A 20,312-nucleotide genomic window follows, 5' to 3' on the forward strand; every position below is an offset into this window, starting at 1 on the left:
GATGATGGAGCTGGTGGGCCTGAAATAAAAATATCTATAGTTATGCTACCCAAAAGGACTCAATACTTTGCTTTAGAAAAGGACACATATAGGAATAAGCAGAAACATAAAGCCCCCTATAACTAATCCTATAGACATGACTATTAATATTTGCATATTTTCAGTTTTTCTGTTCCAGCTTTATGTACTTTGACAATACTAAGTTTGGACTCTAGAATCCCCTACATTGTTGAGTAGTTTTGATCTTAATGGTCAATAAGGGTTGTAAACAAGAATTTTTTGACAGAACAAAAAAACAAGTAATTTTCATGGTAGTTTAATAAGTGCTTATGATATATAGTAACTGAAAGTGGGTTTCTATGAGAAAGAAGAATGTAAAGAATTTTAAATAAATAAAGAAAGTGCTGACATAGAAATAATATGTGGCCTTGCTGGGAGTGGTGGTACATGCTTGTAATCCCAGCACTTGGGGGAGGCAGAAGCAGGTGGATCTCTATGAGTTCGAGCCCAGCCCCCTCTACAATGTGAGTTCAGGACAGCCATGGCTGCACAGAGAAACCCTGTCTCAAAAAAATGTGGCTTACAAATAACTACTCCTGATGAATGACACCAAATTTATTTCAGTAACGAGGCATTTGTATTTGAGTTGATCATTATGACTTAACATCCTCTTGAAGCAGTTTCTCAACATTAAATGGAATCTTAGAGAAATCACTTAGTTTTTTCTAGTCACTAGTATGGTCTTAAAATGAAGTCCATAGAGGACCCACTGTAGAATTTCTTGGGGCTCTAGCAATCATTGGTACCCAAGGCTATAGCAGCCTGCTCAGTCAGTCAGTCATCAATGGCAATTGTGGGGATTGCTATCTTTAACTTGTTTCTATGCTTAGTTAATTGCTGTTCATTGCACCAAAACCACTAAGGTCTTTAAAAATGAATCCACCAAAAGAGCTCTGTAGGGACCCAATAATATCAATATAAATTCTCCCCAGAGATCAATTCCTTTAAAAAAAAAAAAAAACCCAAACCACAAAGATTCTTTAGATGTGACAGATCCTGAAACATACATGACTCAGTGATGCCTTTTCATAATCAAGGAAACTGACAAGATGACTACATCTTATGGATCTGGTTTTGGAAGACTTGAACCTGGATAGAGGACTTTCTGATACCCAGACCACAGCCTTCCCTGCCCTTTCTCCCCTACCTCCTGCTCTGCTGTGTCTGGACTGTCTATTCCAAGCCATTGCTTCCACATGCTCAGTGATGTTTTAATCCTTCTGATTTTACTCTCAGTAATGTTTTAATCCTTGTGACTTCACTCTCAGTAGACAAATCTTGAAATCAGTTTCTTTATACAAGCATATTTTGGTGCTTAAAAAGAAACAAGCCCAGCTTTGGGGTCATTGTGAAAACTGCAGAGTAATGGGATCTCCTTGGCTCACTGCATATGCCTTGGAGTTTGCATGTAATTTATGGCTTCAATGCATAAGTGTGCCTGCTGGAATATTCTGATAAGTGAAAGCAGCAAGGCCTCCCAATCGAAGTACCCTGAGCAAAAATGAGCCCCGTAGACACCTCTAGATCTTAAATAGAAAAGAATTCTCCTTATTTAGGAGGGGGTTAAATAGCTGAATAAGATTTTACATGCAGAGTTCTTCAAGGTGCCAAGATACAGGGAGAATGTAAAATAGTCTCTACTGGGTATGTTTGCTGCTGACCTCCTTTTTCCATTTTCTTTTCTACATTCATCTTTTTAAAGTCTGGAAAAAATGAAGAGCTGGTAAAATGACTTTTTGTTTCCCTGGACATTTTGGTTGTCATATTCTCAGAGGTTTAAAGCAGAGATGGCTTGTTTGTTGTCCTGTCCTCTGTTTACTCTCTGATTGGACATTTGTCCCAGTTTGAATGAGGAGCATCCACCATATTACTTTGCCCCACTCTTGTGCTCTCTACAAATTAATGCAGTAATCCCTAGGGACTGGAGTTGCCCAGAGAAAACACTGATAGGTAACTGACTGTGAATTTCCTTTCACTAAGTTCCCTGTAAAAATAAAGCATATTACAGGGCAATGTCATATTCAGAAATATATTATTTTTCATGATGATTTAAATATTTTTCCTAGATCTTTCATAATGTTTTGTATCCATCTGATTATTTAGGATCTCATTATATGTCATGAAATAGAATTTTTCTCATTAAAGTGCTTCTCAGGGGAATGTTGGCTCTCACACTACTTTGAGCACAAATAAGAAATAGCTTAGCTATAAGTGTCATAAGATTCTTTCACCATTCTGATCCTGTCAACAGGTAAAGCAAGCTTATGACAAAAATTAGCTTCTCATAACTGAATTACATTGCAGACATCTAAAAAGAGTTAACTTCTTTCCATAAACTATTAAAAATATTGACAAAAAGTTTTATACCATAAAATCTAGATTATCTTACCAGGACAGGAAGTAAAATCTACTTGAGTTTAATACTTGTGGTTTAAGGACAAAAAGAATGTTTTAATGGACATTTCTAGCTGTCAGTAAAGCTAAGAGAAGTCATATTTTAAAGGAAAATATAAGTCTCTTACATTGGGCTTCAAGAATAGAGCTTGACAACGCCCACTTTTGCTTTAGGATTCCATGCATAAAATAACTTATTCCCAAGCACTCTTGTCCTTCCCCCCCCACCCCCTCACCCCCCCATCCCCCCATCTCTCCCTCCTCCCCTCCCCCCATGCCTCCTGTGTGTTCTCTTTCTCCATCCTTCTTCTCTTTGGAAAAGAGCCCTGTGAGTCCTAAATTCACCAGCTTATATCTGGGAAAGGGACAAATTGAATTTTACCTGCCCCCGTCCTGATGCATGAGTACCGTTTTCCTGCCACTTGGCTGCATTTGGCCCCATTGCTCAACCTACCATTTCTTGCTCTCGTACTCCCCCTGGTACCAGTGTGGTGCATCTAACAAAGAGGGGCAGAGGTACTAGATAGCACTCTTCAGTCAGTCTCTCAAATATCAAAGGGAGGGTTGTTTTGTTTGTTTGGTTGGTTTGTTTGTTTGACTCTTATGGATATTTCTAGGGCAATTTAGGTAACTGTTAGAAATTTAAATAAAAACTGTCAGATGCTAGCAGTATTGGATGATATAAAAAAAAGCATAAATAAGACAAGCCTCTTGTGTTTGGGGGTAGCTCATGTTGGTCACAAAAAATAATAATAAATACTAATTTTACACTAATTTAGGGTAGGGATCAGTCAGATCTAGCTCCATTTTGTAGAGTAATGGCCTTAGGCTTGCTTCATAGAGCTCTGCCTTCAGCACCCAGGCCAAATTTATCTCTTTTATTTAGAAATAAGCAACTAATCATCCTGATTTCCCAAGGCCCACAGTGATTACAATAATTAATGAAAAATAAATTCCTGATCTGATAATTCTATTTCTTTTCATAGGCTATTAATTTTAAAACATCAATGACTGTAAGTTCTTACCTGGCCCCCCCAATTAAAATCTCTTTTCTTTGCCCTTGTCCTTGCACAGATGTTTAACATCCAATGTTTTTAGCAGTTACTTGCAACATTAACCTTTCAATACCCTATTGTTTTACAAGTCAAAATTATCAGTAATTTACATCTTATGTTCAAATCTCTTGTAGAATGCATAGCATTGTGCAAGTTATCAGTTCACTAAGCCCTGCATGTTTTATTATTAGGTTTCTGATTTTCAGTCAATTCCCAAATTAGATACCACATTAATATTTTTATTGTTCTGTGAAGAGTGTAATAGGTTTAAAATTCAAAGCATATATGTGGAAAAAAATAAGAAGCAAACAAACCTAAAGAGGAATTGGGAGGCACCTGGCATGTACCATGTCTCATGAGGACCCAAGCTAACCAATTTACGTGACTGTTTGGTCTCCGTAACTTCCTATTTCAAAAGATCCATGTATTAGTTGAAAAACAAACCAAAATGTGGAGAAGTTGGTTCATTTGCCCAAAGTCACCAGCTCCAAGTGTGGAGATGAACTGTTAGCACACATCATTGTCCTATGGTCCCTTCTTTTACCCTCCAAGTGTGGAGATGAACTGTTAGCACACATCACTGTCCCATGGCCCCTTCTTTTACCGAGCTCTGGTAAACTTGACAGCACCAGAATGGGCGGATTCCCAGACTCAGTCACAAAGCCTATTCAGGAAGAACTGAGACTGCCCCACTATAAGGTCAAATGCAATTTATAAATAAGCTGGTGAGAAGGAATTGGTCTCCTACTATTTCCCTGAAAAGCAGAGGTAAGAGGACATGAGAATTCAGCAGTTGATTGCAAAAGGAAAGAAACCTTTTTCCTTCCTGTCACATTCCTCAGCAGCTTGCAACGTCTTTAGGTACTGAGAGCCATCCTCCTCCTTCCTGTGAAGAATGATGAATTCATCCGAGTCCAGCTTTACCCTGTTGCCCATCTGCCTGCCTCTCACATTGTGAGATAACTCAGCAGGCTGAGCTTGTAGTCCTTGGCTTAGAGCAGAAGGAAGAGCAGAGGAGTCACAGCCTAGCCTTATTAGCATAGCAGGAGCCTCTGGCTGGAGGAACCAGGCAGAGCTGTGCCCAGCTGGGGATGCCTCAGTCTTTCCTGCAGAGAGTCCCTTGGTACCAGTGCCTCCGCTCTGACTCTCCCATCAAGCTGTGCGGGTAGCATAGTCTGTTTCTACAGAGTGAGAAAAACACACTGTCTGGCATACAAGCTCTAAAAGGACGTCTTGTCCTTCCCGCTTCCCAATCCACCAACCATGTTGACAGTGAGACTGATATGTGAGAAAACGCCTTTCTGTGCCACTGGATGTTTCCTGTAAGGATTTAAGCTGGTTTGCTCTATTTGCAATGCTGAAATTTTATGAGGTAACGCTTCACTGTGAAAAACTTTTTAAAAAATCACTCCTAATTGAGAAAAAAATGGCCCTTGCCTATAGGCAAGCCTGTGGCGCATTCTCTTAATGATTAATGAGGGATGTAGAAGGGCGCAGGGCACAGGGGATGGTCCAGCACTTGCCTGATGGTCCTGGCTGGCATAACAGAGCGGGCTGAACAAACCTACAGGGAGCAAGCCCGCAGGCAGCATCCTTCCTAGCCTCTGCTTCAGTCCCTACCTCCAGGCTCCCGCCATCACTTCCCTCAGCCATGGACTGTGACCTGAGAATTGGAAGTTGAAATAAACCCTTTCCTTCCCAAGTTGGTTTTGCTCATGGTGTTTTATCACAGCCTTAGAAATCCTAAGACAGCAGTAGTATGCTTTTTTGAGGCATGTCGAGAATGTCTCCTTGCCAGCTGCTTCTCGGCTAGCTCTTTGGCCTGTCTTTCTAGTGTGCTTCCCAGAGGATCCGGTTAACCTCATGTTGCCCTCATCTGCCTCACAGCCTGCTGCCTGCTGTGTGCTCCATCCTCCTATGTGCCTCTGTTTCTCGAGCATTTGATTTCCTCGTGTTCACTCCCCGTTGTCTCTTACACTATAGAGACTCCATCGAGTTTTTTTTTTTTTTTTTCCTTGTCAGCTGAAGCGGCTTGACGTATGGAAATTGTGCTTTAATCTGAAACTCACTTATCCTATCAGGTCTTTTGTTTCATTAAAGATCATAATAGTCACTGGAATAAAAGTGAGCAGAGATTCTTAGAGAAACCAGTGAACAGTAGCAGCTGATAGTTGTGGTAGGAGATTAACTGTGCATTTCATCTCTGAACACGAGTCATTCTGTTTTTATGGCAGGGCAGATGGGAGGAGGAAAGCGAGCATGAGGATACGGGTTCATCCTGAAGGACAAATGCCTTTCTTTCTCTCCTCCTCTAGGGGACCGATCAGTAAGGAGTGATGTACCCTTATTGAGATCTGGCAGGCTGGCTTTTTTATAAATATGGCTGGTGATAATTAGACTTTCTATCACCTTATAATGTGTAGAGAGTTGTCCTTATTTGATGCTTATGATTCTGCTCAGAATAAGGTGTTGTTTTATTTTTGAAATCAAGAAACCTGTTCGGAAGGGCTAAAGGACCTCTTTACAGCCCCGTCTAGCATGTGCATCCCAAAGGCGTGGCGGGATTCCAGCTGTTCTAACTACAAAGCCCTTGTTCTCTGTCCTGGCCCATGGGACAAATAGAACCAGGGTTCACCTGAAAGAGGGGGTGCAGATTGAAAGTGGGGACAGAGACGTGAGAAATATTGAGTCAAGTCTGGAGATTTCTGATCAAGACTCTCTTTAATGCAGAGGAGTAAGGCTTTGTATAGCAAGGTCAACAGGGTCTATTCTAATGCCACTTCCCCCAGCCCCCCCCCCCCCCCCCCCCGGCAAGAATACAATTGCCTGAATGGCTCCCTGTAAGAACTTCCTTAATCCTCTGGGTGGTTCCCTGTAAGGACTTTCCTATTTCTCTGGTTAGTCAATCCAAAGAAAGCCTAGAACACAAGACCTCCTTCAGCAAGCATCAACAACTTGAAGGTCACAGCTTGCAGTCTAAGCACCGGGATTTCTAACATGGCTGAATTTAGCATGGCTCCCCACAGTTCTCTCCACGTGTTGCTGCAAGGCCTGGTGTGTTCCCATTTACTGAGCACGTGATACACACAGGAAACCCTTACGTTAATATATGTTTTAATTATCCCAACAACCTTGAAATGGTAAAGAATGACATTTTTTTTTTTACCCTGAAAGTAAAAATTCAAAGGAATTTAACTACCTAAGATCATGTAGTCATTATCAGGTCATAAATTGAAATTTTCTTCTTCCATTCCAGATTATGAAGTCTGTTCTAGTAAAAACAAGAATTTCTCCTTGGTATCCTTTCCCTCGTCCACATATGATGATAGATCAAAAGTGGATTTGGGTTTATTTTGCCCAGTCTCAGAACCTGTTGAATTTTCACATGCAGAGAAATCTCTCCAATATTGCAACATGTCCAAATTTAGAGAGAAAGTGAGGAGGAAATATACAATGATAAAAACCTGTCAATGTGCTCACTCCCCAACCCATTTTCACTATGCGCCACTATTTATAACAATGTTCTGCCCAACTGCCTATGCCCTTTCCTGAGCCATGACCTATATATATATGTCACTGGTCTCCTGTCACTTTTCCTATGCTTAAAACAAGGTCAGGCAGAGCAGAAGACATTTCTAAGCCACACATCATTACGGATGTGTCCTATAGACTCAATAACATCACGGGTGACCCTGAGGTTGTATACACTTAGAGGCATGATGTGTCAGTGTAGGCTCACAGGTTGTAATGTATGCATTGTTGCGGTTAATTGTGTTCATAGTCGGGGATTCGTGGCATGTGTGGGAAAGGAGACACACAGAGTCTCTCTGTGTATCTTTTTCTCAATTTAGCTGACAGTCCACCTCAAACTTCTCTTAAGGTAAATATAAATGAGATCCACTTAAAAACATTTAACAAATGCTCAGGATTGTTGAATCTGAAGTCACCATTGTTAAACTCAGTTTGGCAATTCATATTCATGTCTGGTCATCTAGTCATAAAACCAACAAGATTCCCAGACTGCTAGTAAAACAAGAAGAGAGGTTTGCGGAGCCATTCATACTTTCTGTTCCTCGTTTCCTGGTGAAAGACTGAAGGAGTGTTGGGAGACAAGAGAAGCCCACCCACCTGGACAGACATGAGTTTCAGTTCTCTCTTGACTTCTTTGGGGGCACCAGTCCTACAGCACAGTGCTGGTTTTTCAGTCTCATATCTTCCGGGAGACACACAAGGCTCTCTCTGCACAGTGCCAAGGAATCAAAGTTTAACCTCCCTTTACCCCCACTTTACCCCACTAAAATATCTTATATTGCTCAACACTTATCCATGAGACAGGCTTTCTGGCGGGAGGTTAACTGCAGTGCGTCTCAGCACAACTCCTGCTGTGGTATTTATTATTTCGGGGGGGGGGGGGAGAATGTGTAATATAGCATAATGCTAACCTGTGGGGGATTTCTTTCGTCTGCTTCCCCCTCCTCAAATTGGTTGTCCTCCAGGTGACAATTACTCCCGTTCAGTGCAGATCAACAGCCCCATTGCTTGAAAAGGTACTATCCAAGAAGCCAGGCTCCTAGCTTGTGTGAGTGAAAGCCCTATCCTTTGTGAGGAATGGCTTTGAATTCTAGTGGCCAAGTTAAGGTAGAAGTCGCACACAAAGGCCCGTTGCCCTGTGAGTGTACTGCGTTTGATCTGATGCAGGCATTTTGTATCGTGTCCTATGAAAATGCATAATCAGCCACCTTAACTGAAAGCTGAAAATTGCCCGCGTTTATGTATTTATGCCTCAGGATTTCAAAAGACTGAGTATAATCAAAACCCTCCTGGGAAGATGCATGTCAAAAAGATTAATTAGGAAGAAGGTAAAAGTGGTGTCTCCTTGTCTTTGTGCTAAACAATCACAGAAAAACAAAGCGAAAACAAAATTTTTGAATCAATGAGGAGAAAAAATGCCTTTATACAGTTTGGGTTTCACATTTTATTAAGATCATAAAGTGAGTATTTAAGTCATGTTTTCTTTTTTTAAAAAAATGTCTCTGAATTTCCAAAGCAGAACCACGGAATAGGGAGCTATGTCAGGGTATTCCTGACAGCAGAGTCAAAGACCCCCTGTAAAAGAGCTACACATGGCTGTTCCTCGCTGCCAGGAAAGATGAATTGCCATGGCAACGCTACCATGAAATAATAGGTCAAGTTTTATCCTTCTGCCTCAGGCTGAATTTATTAGGCTTTGGTTAGAAGTAGATGCCACTGCAAAATGAAGGCTTTCGTATCTCAGAGCTAAACATTATAGCGTGTTAAATCTGATCAATAAGATTCACTTATAGCAGGTTAAGAGTACACTAAGATTGGCTATGTAAGCGTTTGGAGGCCAGGTTATTAACTATTCTTTTCTAAAATGTGGGTTCATTTCACAAATGTGTATGTATAACAAACTGCGCGTAAATGGATTCACACTGATTGTTTGCACAAGGTGAGTAAGGGGAAACGGTTTGTGAATTTTATTTTAATGGATGACTGTGATCAAGAAAAAGTTCTTATTTCATTCCCCAAATAAGTATGCAGCAAGAAGGCATAAAATATTTAATACTCCTATTTTTGTTTGCTATTTTCATAAGACTAAATCAAATGCTGCTCCATGCCTATTTGTAGAAATGAAATATTAAATACAACTTGAGAAACTTAACATAAACTAAGATGTGTGGTCATTATTTTGATGTTTGAAGGAGCTGTGTCTCCATGTATGTTATGACATTAACTATTTCTTTTAAACAGTGTCTTAATCATTTAGGAATAAAATTCAAATGTGAAGGAAAACATAGTTTTTGTCACAACAAGTAGCACTGCTATGTTTTCTAATAGGACATAATTACTAGAATAGATAGGTACTGTAGTCAGTCCAGTTTTTAAAAAGAGTAGGATATATCAAATCATCTCTTTATATGATTAGCTTTTCCTACGTAGAATACGGTATTGTATTTTAGCATCATGTTTTCCCTGATGTCACAGGGAGACTGTGTTTAGACATCTCTGTAAGGCTACCTTTAATTTTCTTTAGGTTTTTTTTTTTTGTGCAATAACTTAGTAAAGGTTGTGTAGATAGCTGTGAAGTTTATATTGCTTTCATTCTTCTAACAAAGACAGGCAATAGGGATCAGTGGCTACACTCATTTCACATTGAAGTATCACAAATTGTAGTCTCTAGAGAGTGCCTGAGGGTCTCAGCATAGCCTCTCTTACAGATGCGCTGTTCCAATCCCATTCTATGTCTTTAGAGCTTTCTTAGTTATGTGTATTGTGTCTTGAGTCTTGTTTTGTTTTAATACTTTTTAATTATTTTTTAACTGCATGTGTGTGAGGGTGATATGTGCATGCAAATGCAGGTGCCTGCAGAGGCCAGAGGTATCACATCTCCCTGGAACTGTAGTTCTAGCCGCGTTTGAGACGTCCAACATGGGTATGAGGAACTAAACAGCTCCTCTGCAAGAGCAGTCTCCCCTCTTGAGCCAGTGGCCCATCTCTCCAGCCCTGTGCCTTCTCCTTTTATGAAGACTCTAGTCACAGGAGTAGAAGCTACCTAATCTTGCAGGATATCACTCAAGTTTGATTGCGTTTGCGAAGACCAGTTTCTCAAGTAAGGTCATATTCACAGAGCCTAGGATGAAAACTTCACAATAGCCGATCCACAACAGGCGCTCCACAAAGGGCTCCATCTCTCAGTAAACTGTCTCCAATTTGAACCACTATGGTGCCTAGTTCTTTGCCAAAATGTTTACAATTTTGATATCTTTTATTTTTTGGAACAATGGTATTCTGCTTGATAAATTTCTTTTAATGGGTAAAATTTTGCAATATTTAAACTCTGCCTAAAGTAGATAGATGTAATATATCTTTACCATCCCTATCAATAAATGCTTATTGGGTGGATGGATGGATTAATATTAATATTAAACTATACTGCCGCTATTTAGTTTTCCTTGATTATTTCAAACAATTCCTTCATGTAAAATGTAGTAATGCATTAGTTATTACATTAGTACTGCCAGTATAATGATAATGTTAAATTACTGGATACATATTTCACTTTCTTTGTGTGCATTTGGGCAGTCACTGGAGGAAGTGGGTTTTATATCTGGATCACAGTGTTCCTACCCCTTGCTTCTGTTGATTTCTCATTGAGTTGTTATATATGACTTCATTTATCTTAATTAAATTACTTTTGCCAATCAACTAATACTAATGCATTTTGATTTGGTTTCTCCACCTTAAAAAAAAAACCTGCCTGCTTTATCTTATTCCATGATTTTCTGTTCTTCAGTCTAATTTGTGTGTGCATGCATGTGTGTGTGTGTGTGTGTGTGTGTGTGTGTGTGTGCAGACATCTGATGGTTGTCCTGATACTATTTGAGCTACGTTTCTTTACTAATAGATCATTCCATTTTCCCTTTAATTTGATATGGAAATAAGTGGAGAAGAAGAAACAATTTGCAAAGTAACCCATACTTTGCAAATGAAAGCTATTTCCACAGTCTTAAAGCTGTACATTATCTCTGCTTGACCGAACCATATTGTGCATGCAACTAAGAGAAAGTTCTACTGGGGAAAGCCACTGAGGCAAAGACAGATAGAAAGGATACATTTCAAACTGAAAAGGTTCTTAACTACTTTTTATCAAGCTGCTAATATTTTTCACTTTACAGGTCTTTTATTGACAGACAGTCAAGCATTTCCTATCAACCTCACTATTATATCAAGAATATCTCCTGAAAATATGATTAGTAATAGCAAAATATTTTAACTAATGAAAGAGATTTTTTTTCTTTATATGTAGAGAGAAAGACGAATATCACTTACAGAAGAAACATTTCTCATGTTACATTCCCAACCTTGGTTTTTCTCTGTGAGGGATTCTTAATCACATTTTTTTTTCATCATGAGAAGATAACATTTATAGGAAAACAACAGATATACCCAAGTGCTAAGCAACCAGGGGGAAGAACAACACCAAAAATTTTTGCCTATAGTGAGGAGAGCCACCATTTTGTCAGCCATTTTCTGGGCTATTCATGTTTAATTACATTAGTGGCACTTAATATTATAAGCCATTCCTATATTTTAAATATAACCTTTTATCATCATTAGTAAATGCCAAATGCAGTGAAGTGTTTTCCTGATGTACTTTTCATGGTAGAAAGGTTTTAAAAACAGGTTAATAAGTTTGCAATCCTGGAATTCTTTTCAATATCAAGGCCAACATGGATGCAGCTTGGTGTAAAAGTATTAAGTTAGGTTTCAGGTTTATGTTGTTAGTTATATTTATACTTATATTTATCATCATATTGGGAGGAATCTTCCAATTTGTGCTTCTTAGTACTCCTGCCTTCTTTGATATGATTTCTTGTTCTCCCTGAAGCTTTAGTGACGAATAGTTCTGATTGAATTGTGTTTCTGATTTCAGGCAGTATAATGTTGGGAATCTGGCCCCTTACTGTGACTTAAATTATATCTGAAAGCTTCCTCCTCCTCTTCCTCTTCCTCCTCTTCCTCCCTCTCCTTTTCCTGAAAGCTATTTGTCTGTCTGTCCCTTTCCACAATTTAGATATGTAATGGTTACTCAACTCTGTGGTTTTTAGCATTGTCCTGTAATGTTTCATTTAAAGTGGAATGAATTCATGAATTTTGCTCTCTCTGTGACTAAAAAAATACCACAATGTGAAACTGATGCTTTTTATGTGTCTTTATCATCACCAGAAAAGGCTGGAGCATTAAAGCCACAATTTTTCAACATATTTATCAGCAGGTTGTGTTGAATACACACTTGACAGAGGCCCGGGTCACCTTTCTCAGTGTCCCCAGTCTTTCTCGGTTTTTCTCTTAAGAAAAATGAGAGAAACCCTGTGTGTTATGCAGGGAAGGGAGCAGGCATGGCACTGTTAGCCTGCACCAGTGGTAGTCAGTCTATGCCCAGAAAGAAAAGGATGCTGCTGTTTGAAGATACTTGACAGTGGGCTGGGGCAGGGGCAAGGTGCATTTATGCACAGGATGTTCTGAACAATGTGTGGTCAAGAAGAAGGTGGAAAGGGTTGTAAATAATCTGACAAGTTAACAAGGGGTTCTGCTCCCCAGGAGGACAAACCTTGCTACCATGTCCTCAACTACCCTTCTGAACATGTTCCCCGGGAATTTGGCTGCGGCATTGTATGTATGTTCTCATCTTGGTTTCATGGCTACAGATACTGGTAACTAAGTTAAGTTCATGACTTTCTGAGAACACACAAAAAGACTCAATATTAGCTTCTTTCCATTCTCATTATATGTAGTTGATATCTTAGGCATCTACATTTTCATAATATTTACAAAACATTAAATGAAGCATAATAAAATATTCACAAAATTGCCAAGAAACCTTCATTATATTAGAACGTAACTAGGAAGCCTTTATTCCTATTATTCTGGTTAGAATTTGGCTTCTTACTAATTAGTCACAGGCGATTGGAATGTACATTTTTTTCCTAATGATTTTAATAGTACTTTACCTATTAAAGATATTAATCTTTGTTTTCCATGGCATAACGCAGACGTATTTCCCATTGTGCTTTCCTTTTCTGTTGTTTCCTGTGTTCTGAAAGCTCCCTTATGAGCTCTCCTTCATCGCTGTGCTTTTGAACACTCTAGTCTGCTCCATCCTGTCTCTGGACCCTTATCCTCTCTAATAAGATCTTTAGTTAGCCCAGCTGCAGCCTTCTCCAGAGAAGCATGTGTTCTTATTGGCTTTGTGAAGACGCACTCTTGGCTGCGTCGTTTCTATTTGCACCTACACCCATTCACTGAGCCCAACCTCCTTGGAGCTCTCTTCCCTAAACCTGAGGTAGCAGAAGAACATGCTGCACAAGATACTAAAGATCTGTGCGTAATTTTATGCACCTCCCTGCTGCACCTGCTGGGTGTTAGGACCCAACTGGGAAGATTGGCTCCGGGTGGATGTCAACATGCAGCACGGACCCCATGAAACCTCAGTGTCATCTTGATGGTATAGGAAGCTGTTTTTACATCACCTAACAAGTGCGCGCTCCCTATGAGGCCTACTAGATCTTAGAGGAAATATCTATATACTGTTTATAAAAGAGGCATCTTAAGGATAAGCAAGGAAGAGGATCCACACTAAGTGAAAAGTTCCTAAAAAGTTTATGAAAAGGGAAGCTAAAGGCACCGTCTCCAAAGAGAGTGGTAAAGGGTAAAGCCAAAGAGAGTGTGTACACATTAAAAATGTTTGGCACACGCCTTTTATCCCAGCCCTCGGGAGGCAGAGACAGGTAGATCTTATGAGGTTGAGGCCAGCCTGGTCTACAAAGGGAGTCAAGGACAGCCAGGGTTCTGTGTAAGAGAAAAAAACCTGTCTTGAAAGAAAAAAGATTCTTCTAATCCTGAAAGGATGGAAGAGGGTGAACCATGGAACTAGTCTTCAGGTGCAGTGTCTATGATGGGTAGCAGAGTCCTTTAGGTGATTTGCATGTCTCAGAGTCCTGATGTCACTGCCACTTGCAATGACTTTTACTGACAGAACTCCCTGCATTTGTAAGTTGTGTTCTGTCTACAATCTTATGTTAGCCCCAACATCACAGGAACGATAGATACCTTGTCCTTGTCATTTATTAGCCCCTGTTTTTGTCCTGTGCTGTATGAGAAGCTCTGGAACCCCAACATGCTTGCGTAGCTTTAAAAGGGTTCGATTTACAAAGGTTTGGATACCCAAGTGCGCATTTGATTATCCAAATCAGACTTTAGAGAAGGTGTCCTATCCATCTTTCAGTTGACTAAGCTGACATTGAACTGTAACCTCCTTAAAAGTGGGACTATGTTCCTTTTATCCCCATACATACCATGGGGTATTCATGGACAGACAATGAAGACATAGTCATGTAGCTAAGGTCTCCCTCTATCTGTCTAGAGCCACCAGTTTCAGATTGTATGATTTTTTCTTTCTTTTATTTTAGTTTTATGCTGGTTGGTGGAGAGTAAGCTTTAATCTTCATTCAAAGAAAAAAGAATAAAACGAAAGATGGAAGAAGGAAGAAAGGAAGAAAGGAAGGAAGGAAGAAAAGGAAGGAAAAGAAAAATTGGAAGGAAGAAAAGGAAGGAAAAGGAAAATTAGAAGGAAGGAAGGAAGGAAGGAAGGAACAGAGGTATAGGTTTTCTAAGAGGACTGCAACAGAGCTGACATGAGAACATCAGCAGGAAACACAAAGCTAAGAAAGACAGACAGCTGTGCGTTAAACACACAATTTTAGGTGTTGTTGCGACGGCTCTGGAACTCATTAATCACTTCCCCGAAGTGCGTGGCCTCATTTTTGAGATGGTATCACTCTTTTGTTTTTGTTTTGTTTTTTTAGGACACAGCAGGCCAGGAGAGATACAGGACCATCACCACAGCTTACTATCGAGGGGCCATGGGCTTCATTTTAATGTATGACATCACAAATGAAGAGTCCTTCAATGCTGTACAAGATTGGTAAGTGATGACAATTTTTCATCTGACAACCTATTCTTCCTACAGCGGTGGCCATGAGGCAATGTTCTATGTACGTTCATCCCACTTGTGCTCTGAGCCAAAGAAAAGTTGGTCACACTCAGAACCATTCATTGTCAGGAGGTTGGCGAGAAGTCATTTTGGTGACTTCTCTGACTTTTGTTCATTTCAGTGCTTTGCTTCGTTTGAGTCTTCCTTCTGTTCCTATTGGCATTTTTAAAATGTAAATAATGATTTGGGTCTAATATAGGTATCTAGAAAATGAGGCTGGCGAACAAAGCTTGGCTAACAACATGTTCCTTAAATAAAGCTTCATTGGGATACAGCTAGGCCCAATTTTTTTTTTTTAATTGTATATGATGTTTTCACACCATAAAAGCAGAGGTAAGTAGCTGCAGCAGGAAGCATGTGACTCACAAAATCTGGAACATTCCTCTCTGGATATTTGGAAGAAAACTTTGCTTATTCCTTCTCTAGGAGATGTGTTAAATAGGTTATTCAAACTAAAACACTTGAAAAGACTTGGGGGGAAAGCTGGGTTACAGGCAGAGCCGTGGTGACATAGCGGTTTCACATTGGTATCCATAAGTGTGGTCAGCAGTAGGGGCCATTTCTGCTGTGAGTTCCTTTTCGAAGCTTTCCAGAACAGTGAGAATCCAGAGAATGGTCATGAATTTCAGCACAAGACTGAAATGGACACGGATCTTGTGGAAAGTTCCAGAATGGAGTTCCGACTGCTAGCGACCAGGGATGGCAGAGTAGATCCACATTTAAATAATAGATAGTCATAGCTCATCTCCTATAAGAAGCATCAAACAGGCACTATACGGGCAAATCAAATGAGATTTATTTTTTATTTTCTATGCTAGTATTATCTGCTGATTTTATATGCATATCAGGATCTGATTTTAGAAACTTGAATTTGCTCTATGTTGTTCTTGAAAATGCTTATTGTTCTTCTGGAAAGACATCTACATCTGTCACATACACCTGCACACTCATGTACATACATGTACATACAAATGCATACAATATATATGCACATATATGTACCCACATGAACATGTATACATACATGTATACATGCAATATACCTATACTCAAACACATACAGAGGAATGTATACATGCAGGCACACATACATATGCACATGCGTCTGTACACAAACATACATACACATATGCACACATGCACTCACACAAACACACATGTACTCATGTGTATGTGTGCACTCACACACTTCCTATGTATGAGGTAATACTATTGACAACAGTAACTCAAAAGACAGTTATACATTGTCAAAAGTCAACTTTAAAACCTATATGAAAAGTAATTGTCTCCCACTGAGAGACACAGAAGGCTTACATAACCTCTTTGTAGTGCATTGGCAATTATAAAAATGAAAGTTCTCACGTTAACCCATAAAATCAAAGTATCCTAATTAAATACCAGCAAATCTGTCACAAAATGGAGCAGAATAGAAAGTCCAGAGACAGACACATCTGCAAGTGGATTTAATGTCTGGTAAAAGCAGCACTGATGTTGGCGTCTCCAGAGGACCATTCAGTTAACAGCTGTGTGAGATCTACCTAATTTCCGTTCACAGCTGTGGTTGCTACAGTGTTCAACAAAACAGCGGTTTCAATACTGATGGCTCTGCAAGAAATGCTGAGTCCTGGGCAAGGGTGAAGAAGCTGTTCACACTTAACATTTTTGTACACCAGCATTCTGGTGCTGTTTGTACATAGCTCCTCTTGCGCAGTTGTTTTGGTCAAAGGTATTTCATCACTGATAGAACATACGGTGATGGAGTGAGCTCATTAAAAGGATATGCCAGTAGCCCCAGGAGCCATACAGTCAACAATACAGGTCTACTATCAAGGTGATATGGAAATGACCTGCATCTGCATCCTTGGGCTTCTCTCTGTGGTCCAGTCAGCTGCAATTGGCACGCTGATGCTTACGCTTCCTCATGCGTCAGCGCTCATCTGCCTCCATCTTAGAGTCTCTAGACAACTGTAGTCCCTCCCTCCAGCCTTCTGAGGCTCTATTCCCTGACTTCTGAAAGGCACATCTTCCAGATTCTTCTCTTGGGTACCAGCAATGCTTTCCCAAGTCCTGTCCTCGGTCATCGTATTCACTTTCATAGATTCATTTATCACTTAGATAAGATGGCTCCCAAATTTAAATCTCTGGCTTTGTTCTGTAAATAGCTGTTTCATTTCCAGGTACTCAAAATATTTATCCCACCTGGATCCCCACCCAGAAGTCATTTATCTTCGCCTGAGACTGCTGACCTTCTGAACACAATTCCTTCTCATTACAATAGAACACATCCCTCAGGGTGGACCATGAAGCCAGCTCTGACTGCCACCATCTGAATCGTGAACAGCTCATGCGTGTTCACCTGTTTAACACGCATATCCCTTGTCACGCCTCCTGCCTTTCCCTTCCTTGTATGGCCATCCTCATTTGTTTTTTTTTTTTTTTTTTTCTGTTTTTGTTTTTGTTTTTTTTTTGTAATATTTTGCTCCTATTCTAACTGCAGCCTTCTGATTTTCTTGATTTAAATTTCCTTCTTTCTCAATCCATCCTACCCCATGGGGTGCTTGTAGTGTAGGTTCTTCCAAAAGATCATGGTCTTGAAGTTCCTGGATGCTCCTTGCCCCAAAGCCATGGCTCGCCCTTGCCTCCTGAGTTGGAACTTTCCCAGTGTGCCTTTCAGACACATCGAATCATGTCTCTGCTGCAGCTCTGTGCTACCATTTCTCTGAATTCTAGAGGAAAGCTGAAACCACCATTTCTGGAGCCCTACCCCAAACACTCTAAACTTTTAGCATTTTTCTTTTATGTCTCTTTTGTCTTTCCATATTTTTTTTTCTATAGCTGCCTGTTCCGTCTGTCTCAGGTTACTTAGATTTCTCCAAAACTGAAGAGTAAGAAAGTCTGTCCTGGAAAACCACTATTATTCACTCATTTGTTTTTCTGCCCACAGTTACATAACCTTTAGTTTGTTGGGGATTTTAATTAGTATTCATTTAGCCAGCAGTTACTGAGTGTGCATTCTAATACTGAAGGCCGGATGTACATATACCAAAGTCTGCTGTCTTGGTAGATCTCAGATCACACACTTAAGTGAGCCAGGCCAATATCTTATTTACTCTTTGGCTCATTGTACCACAAGGCCCAACTATTTCCACTTTCTGAATACCTCTCAAGTACGTTCCTCTCCTTTCTCTCTGTCCCCACTGACTTCATTCAAATTGTCATTTAGGGACTGTCTGTCTTGTCCCTGTTTCTCTTATTTTTAAACTGACACTTTCTGTCATTTCAAACACCCTAATGATAGTGGAAGCACAAGCAAACCGCAATGGAGCTTTGACAGGCATTAATCCAGACCCCATGCTGGACCCACTAAGCCAAATCTCCCACGAGAAATCTGAACATTGCTGGTTTCAGATTTCCGCAAGTGACTCTAAAGTCTGTTTCTTACTAAGACCATTGGTTTTCAAGAAAATGCAGAGTCCACCACCCTGGCGTCATCTCCTCCCATGCTTTCCCATGTATTCTAAGTTTTTGCCAGACAGATCTTTCATGACTTCACCAAAGTCTAACCCTTCTACTCTGTCTGTTCCACCTGGAATATCTTCTCTCGTAGCAGTCTGCATTTTATGTGTCTTCCAAGCCAAGCCCAATCAATTGTCACCCCCCACACACACTTAACGACACACCCCTACTCTCTTTCTGTCTCTTCTTTGCTCACCGTAGGCAGTGTTACCATCATCCACAGTCCTGCAGCAATGCTACATTTGCGCTTCGCAAGGAACCCACAAATAACCTGTAAGACTGCTGTCACCTGACTGTACTTTGCTCATCTATCAGGTTGTGAGGTCATTCGTTTTTCCCAATACTGAGTACAATACATTGCAATATGTTTTCTTTGATTTTTTTTCTAACATATAAATTGTGGCAAAATATGTATACAAAAAATTATCATTTTCATTATTCTTTTTTTTATTAATTTATTCTTGTTACATCTCAATGGTTATCCCATCCCTTGTATCCTCCCATTTCCTCCCCCCCCCCATTTTCCCATTATTCCCCTCCCCTATGACTGTTCCTGAGGGGGATTACCTCCCCCTGTATATTCTCATAGGGTATCAAGTCTCTTCTTGGCTACCTGCTGTCCTTCCTCTGGGTGCCACCAGGTCTCCCCCTCCAGGGGACATGGTCAAATGCGAGGCACCAGAGTACGTGAGAAAGTCATATCACACTCTCCACTCAACTGTGGAGAATATTATTCTTTAGTGGACAGTTCAGTTGTACTAAATGCATTAATTGTGCTGTGCAGCCACTCCTGCCCTCCACCTCCAAAACTCATTTCAACTGCAAATCAAATACTCACCTCCCACATACTGTCAGTTCCAACAGCTCTTAAAAAACACTTCTAATTTCCTAATTTTGTGATTGTGACTTTGAATTTCCAGGTAGAGTTTTGCTGACAGTTTATTAAAGTGATCTCTTTAATTTTGCCAGATTCCCTAGTTCTTTAAAATTAACACAAAACAGAGCTCAAACACAAAACTCTGAGCTCAAATATAGAATTGCCTAAAATTTATAAAGTTTCAAAAATGACATGATAAACTAAGCATGAGGGAGGTATACAATCCTATACAATTCTTTTTTTTTTAAATTTTTTATTAATTTATTCATGTTACATTTCAATGGTTAGCCCATCCCTTATATCCTACCATACTTCCCTCCTTCCCATTTTCCCCTCATTCCCCTCCCCTATGACTGTTCCTGAGGGGGATTACCTCCCCCTGTATATCCTCATAGGGTATCAAGTCTCTTCTTGGTAACCTGCTGTCCTTCCTCTGAGTGCCACCAGGTCTCCCCCCTCCAGGGGACATGGTCAAATATGAGGCACCAGAGTATGTGAGAAAGTCATATTCCACTCTCCACTCAACTGTGGAGAAATGTTCTGACCGTTGGCTAGATCTGGGTAGGGGTTTAAAGTTTACCGCCTGTATTGTCCTTGGCTGGTGCCTTAGTTTGAGCGGGACCCCTGGGCCCAAATCTGCCTATCATAATGTTCTACTTGTAGGTTTCTAGGACCCTCTGGATCCTTCTACTTTGCTATTCTCCCATGCTTTCTCTCATCTAGAGTCTCAATAGGATGTTCCTCCTGTCTGTCCCAGTTTCCTGTAAGTGAGGCTTTCATGGGACATGCCCCTTGGGCTAGTATGCAGATATAAGTGAGTATATACCATTTGAGT

At 40.2% G+C, this 20,312-nt stretch overlaps 1 protein-coding gene across 2 annotated transcripts in view; it reads left to right on the forward strand.

The window, feature by feature from the left end:
• Positions 1 to 20,312, forward strand: part of Rab3c (RAB3C, member RAS oncogene family) — a 205,596-nt gene that overhangs the window by 82,398 nt on the left and 102,886 nt on the right. For both annotated transcript variants that reach the window (XM_051172565.1, XM_051172564.1), the window contains exon 3: positions 14,897 to 15,015. In XM_051172565.1, coding sequence (XP_051028522.1) covers positions 14,897 to 15,015 — 119 coding nt within the window. The remainder of the gene's footprint in view (positions 1 to 14,896; positions 15,016 to 20,312) is intronic.

The sequence above is a fragment of the Acomys russatus genome, chromosome 30 (assembly GCF_903995435.1).
Source record: "Acomys russatus chromosome 30, mAcoRus1.1, whole genome shotgun sequence".
NCBI classification, from domain to species: Eukaryota; Metazoa; Chordata; class Mammalia; order Rodentia; family Muridae; genus Acomys; species Acomys russatus.